This window comes from Salvelinus sp. IW2-2015, unplaced genomic scaffold (assembly GCF_002910315.2).
Source record: "Salvelinus sp. IW2-2015 unplaced genomic scaffold, ASM291031v2 Un_scaffold6441, whole genome shotgun sequence".
Classification (NCBI taxonomy): Eukaryota; Metazoa; Chordata; class Actinopteri; order Salmoniformes; family Salmonidae; genus Salvelinus; species Salvelinus sp. IW2-2015.
Window position 1 is genome coordinate 16,600 of NW_019947703.1, and position 3,662 is coordinate 20,261.

Below are 3,662 nucleotides of genomic sequence, written 5' to 3' on the forward strand. Positions count from 1 at the left end.
TGGTCTGTAGTGGTCTGTACTGGTATGTAGTGGTATGTACTAGTCTGTAGTGGTCTGTAGTGGTCTGCACTGGTATGTACTAGTCTGTGGTGGTCTGTACTAGTCTGTAGTGGTCTGTACTGGTCTGTAGTGGTATTTACTAGTCTGTAGTGGTCTGTACTAGTCTGTAGTGGTCTTTACTGGTCTGTAGTGGTCTGCAGTGGTACCTTGAGGTCTTGCTGGTAGTGGTCCATCATGGCCAGCTTGTCGGTTGTCTCTCTCTCCAGAGTGTCTAATTGGCCCTTCAGCCTACGACAGACCACGCCCTTCTCCGCAACACTGCCACCTACAGAGGTCATTACCACGGCTACCAACACAGGTCAGAGGTCATGGAGATCAGCACAGAGTTGAAGGTAGAGAGAATGTTGAGAGCAGTGTGTCTGTGTGTGTGTTTACCAGGGATGTTGTTGCAGCCCATGTTCTTGAGTCTCTCCGTCAGTCTCTGTTGCTGTGGAACCAACCAACACAGTTTCCTCTGGTAGTCCTATTGTACACAGACACACACCTATTTATAGTAACCTATACTATAGCACTATAGTAACCTATAGTATAGTACTATAGTAACCCACTATCCCCTGGTGTTAGAGGACAGAGACGTGTTTATAGGACTGTATCAGTACTGCTGTAAACTTTATTCGACCAAATAAGCATTTTCACTGAGGAAGGGAGAGAAGAGTAAGATTATTGGAAGCTGGGAAGAGAGGAAAGATGGATGGATAGAGAGATGGAAGGAGGGATGAAAGGATAGAGGGATGAGAGATGGAAGGAGGGATGGAAGGATAGAGGGATGAGAGATGGAAGGAGGGATGGAAGGATAGAGGGATGAGAGATGGAAGGAGGGATGGAAGTAGGGGTGGTGATGGAGGGATGGACGTACTGAGGGAAGGAGGGGTGGTGATGGAGGGATGGAGTACTGAGGGAGTAGGGGGGTGGTGATGGGAGGGATGGAACGTACTGAGGGAAGGAGGGGGTGGTGATGTAGGGATGCGACGTACTGGGGAAGGAGGGGTGGTGATGGAAGGGATGGAACGTACTGAGGGAGAGGAGGGGTGTGATGGCAGCGGAATGGACATACTGAGGGAAGGCAGGGGTGGTGATGGAGGGGATGGACGTACTGAGGGAAATAGGGGTGGTGATTGGAGGGATGGACGTACTGAGGAGTAGGGGTTGGTGATGGAGGATGGACCATAACTGGAGGGAAGTAGTTTGGGTGGGGTGATTGGAGGGACAAATGGACGTATGAGGGAAGGGAGGGGGTCGGTGATGTAGGGATGGACGTACTGAGGGGAAGGAGGGGTGGTGATCGGAGGGGATGCGACGTTACTGAGGGAAAGGAGGGGTGGTGATGGAAGGGATGGACATCCTGAGGGAAGGAGGGGTGTGATGAGGATGGACGTATGAGGGAAAATAGGGGTGGTGATGGGAGGGATGGACGTACGAGGGAAGTAAGTGGTGGTTGATGGAGGGATGCACAATACTGAGGGAAAGTAGGGGTGGTGATGGAGGGAATGCGACGGTACTGAGGGGAAAGGTAGGGGTGGTGATCGTGAGGGATGGACGTACTGCCGGGAAGTTAGGGGTTGGTGATGGAAGGGGATGGACGTACTTGAGGGAAGTTAGGGGGTGGTTGATGGAGGATGGACATATTGGAAGGGAAGAGGAGGGGATGGATGATGGAGGGATGTGACGTACTCGAGGGAAGTAGGGGTGGTTGCTGGAGGGAATGGCGGAACATACTGAGGGAAAGGAGGGGCTGGTTGATGGAGGGTATGGACGTATGAGGGGAAGTAGGGTGGTTGATGGAGCGGAATGGACATAATTGAGATGGAGAGTAGGGGTTGGTGATTGGAGGGATGGACATACTGAGGGAAATAGGGTGGTGATGGAGGGATGGACATCATTGAGGAAAGTAGGGGTGGGTGGAAATGGAGGGATTGGACCATATTTGAGGTGGAAGTAGGGGTGGTGATGGAGGGATGGAAAAACCCCCATAAAAACTGAGGGGAGGTTAGGGGTGGTCGATGGAAGGGATGGAACGATGGAGGGATGCGAACGATGGAGGGATGCACACAGATGGAGGGATGACAGATGGAGGGATGACAGATGGAGGGGAATGACAGATGGAGGGAATGACAAAGATTGGAGGGATATGACAGATGGAGGGATGACGATGGAGCGGATTGGAGTAGATGGAGGGATGAACAGATGGAGGGGATTGGCTCTGACCTCAAACTGTGTCTGCAGGGTGGTTGATCTTGAGGCACGCCCAATCCTCTCCTCTGGTTGATAAGAATGCAAGGCTAGTCCGCCCTTTGGATCCGCCTCTTACTCTGGGCGTCACGGAGAACCATTGATAAGCTGCTTGTGTTCTGCTGTCCTGGAGACCAACAAACAATCAGGGGTTCATGTAATTTGTGTGTGTGGTGGGCAATAAAATAAAAAGAATAATAGGTCTGGGTTTTATATCTGTCATCTCGCCGCGCCAGCATAAGCCTAGTGGGTTAGAGCGTTGGACTAGTCACGCGAAAGGTTGCTGCAAGTTCGAATCCCCAGCTGACAAAGGTAAAAATCTGTCGTTCTGGGGCGGGGTGGTTTGGGCGGGCCCCTGAACAGGCAGTTAACCCCCACTGTTCCTTGGCGTCCACTGAAAATAAGAAATTTGTTCTTACTGACTTGCCTAGTTAAATAAAGGTTAAATAAATGTAACCGGTGTGTTTTTAATAACATGTGTGTAGTAAATTTGCAATGTGTTTCTTTGCATATTCCCCAACTCCCCCTGGAGACATACGAAGTGGCGCACAGACCAGGGTCCAGCCATTATCCACAGAATGGGTGGGGTCACGAAATGGGTCACCCATTATCAACAGAGTGGGTCACGACATGGGTCACATTAATCTAGACGCATAGGTTTGGGTCACTGACACTGGGTCACCATTAATCTAACATAGAGTGGGGTCACGGCCAAGGGTCACCATTGTCAACAATAGGAGTGGGGTCACCGCCCACGGGTCCACCATTATCAACCGAGTGGGGTCACGACCTGGGTCAATTATCAACAGAGTGGGGTCCACGACATGGGGTCACCCATTATCAACAGAAGTTTGGGTCACGGCCGGGTACGCATTTGTCAACATATATTTGGGTCACGACCAGGGTCACCATTGTCAACATAGAGTTGGGGGGGTCACGGCCAGTGGGGGGGGGGGTCACCATTGTCAACATAGAGTTGGGTCACCGACAGGGTCACCAATTATCAACATAGAGGGGGTCACGGCCAGCGGTCACCATTAATCAACATAGAGTGGGGTCACGGGCCAGGGTCACATTATCACATAGAGTGGGTCACGGCCAGGGTGTCAAAAAAAAAAACCCATTATCAACATAGATGTGGGGTCACGGCCACAGGTCACCATTTATCAACATAGACGTGAGGTCACGGCCAGGGTCACATTATCACATAGAGTGAGGTCACGGCCAGGGTCCACCATTGTCAACATTGAGTTGGGGTCAGACCCAGGGTTCACATTAAATCCAACATAGAGTGAGGGTCACGGCCAGGGTCACCATATCCAACATAAGTTGGGTCAAACGGCCAGGGTCACCAATTATCAACATCGGAGTGG

The 3,662-nt window shown here is 51.3% G+C and overlaps 1 protein-coding gene across 1 annotated transcript in view; it reads right to left on the minus strand.

Moving 5' to 3' along the window:
• LOC112078890 (intersectin-2) overlaps positions 1-2,325 on the minus strand; it is a gene marked incomplete at its 3' end in the record, with an annotated part of 18,228 nt that extends 15,903 nt beyond the window's left edge. The window contains exons 1-3 of the mRNA XM_024144994.2: positions 2,266-2,325; positions 436-523; positions 207-346 (exon numbers count right to left, since the gene is read on the minus strand). Coding sequence (XP_024000762.1) covers positions 207-346; positions 436-457 — 162 coding nt within the window. The remainder of the gene's footprint in view (positions 1-206; positions 347-435; positions 524-2,265) is intronic.
• Positions 2,326-3,662: the final 1,337 nt, after the last annotated feature.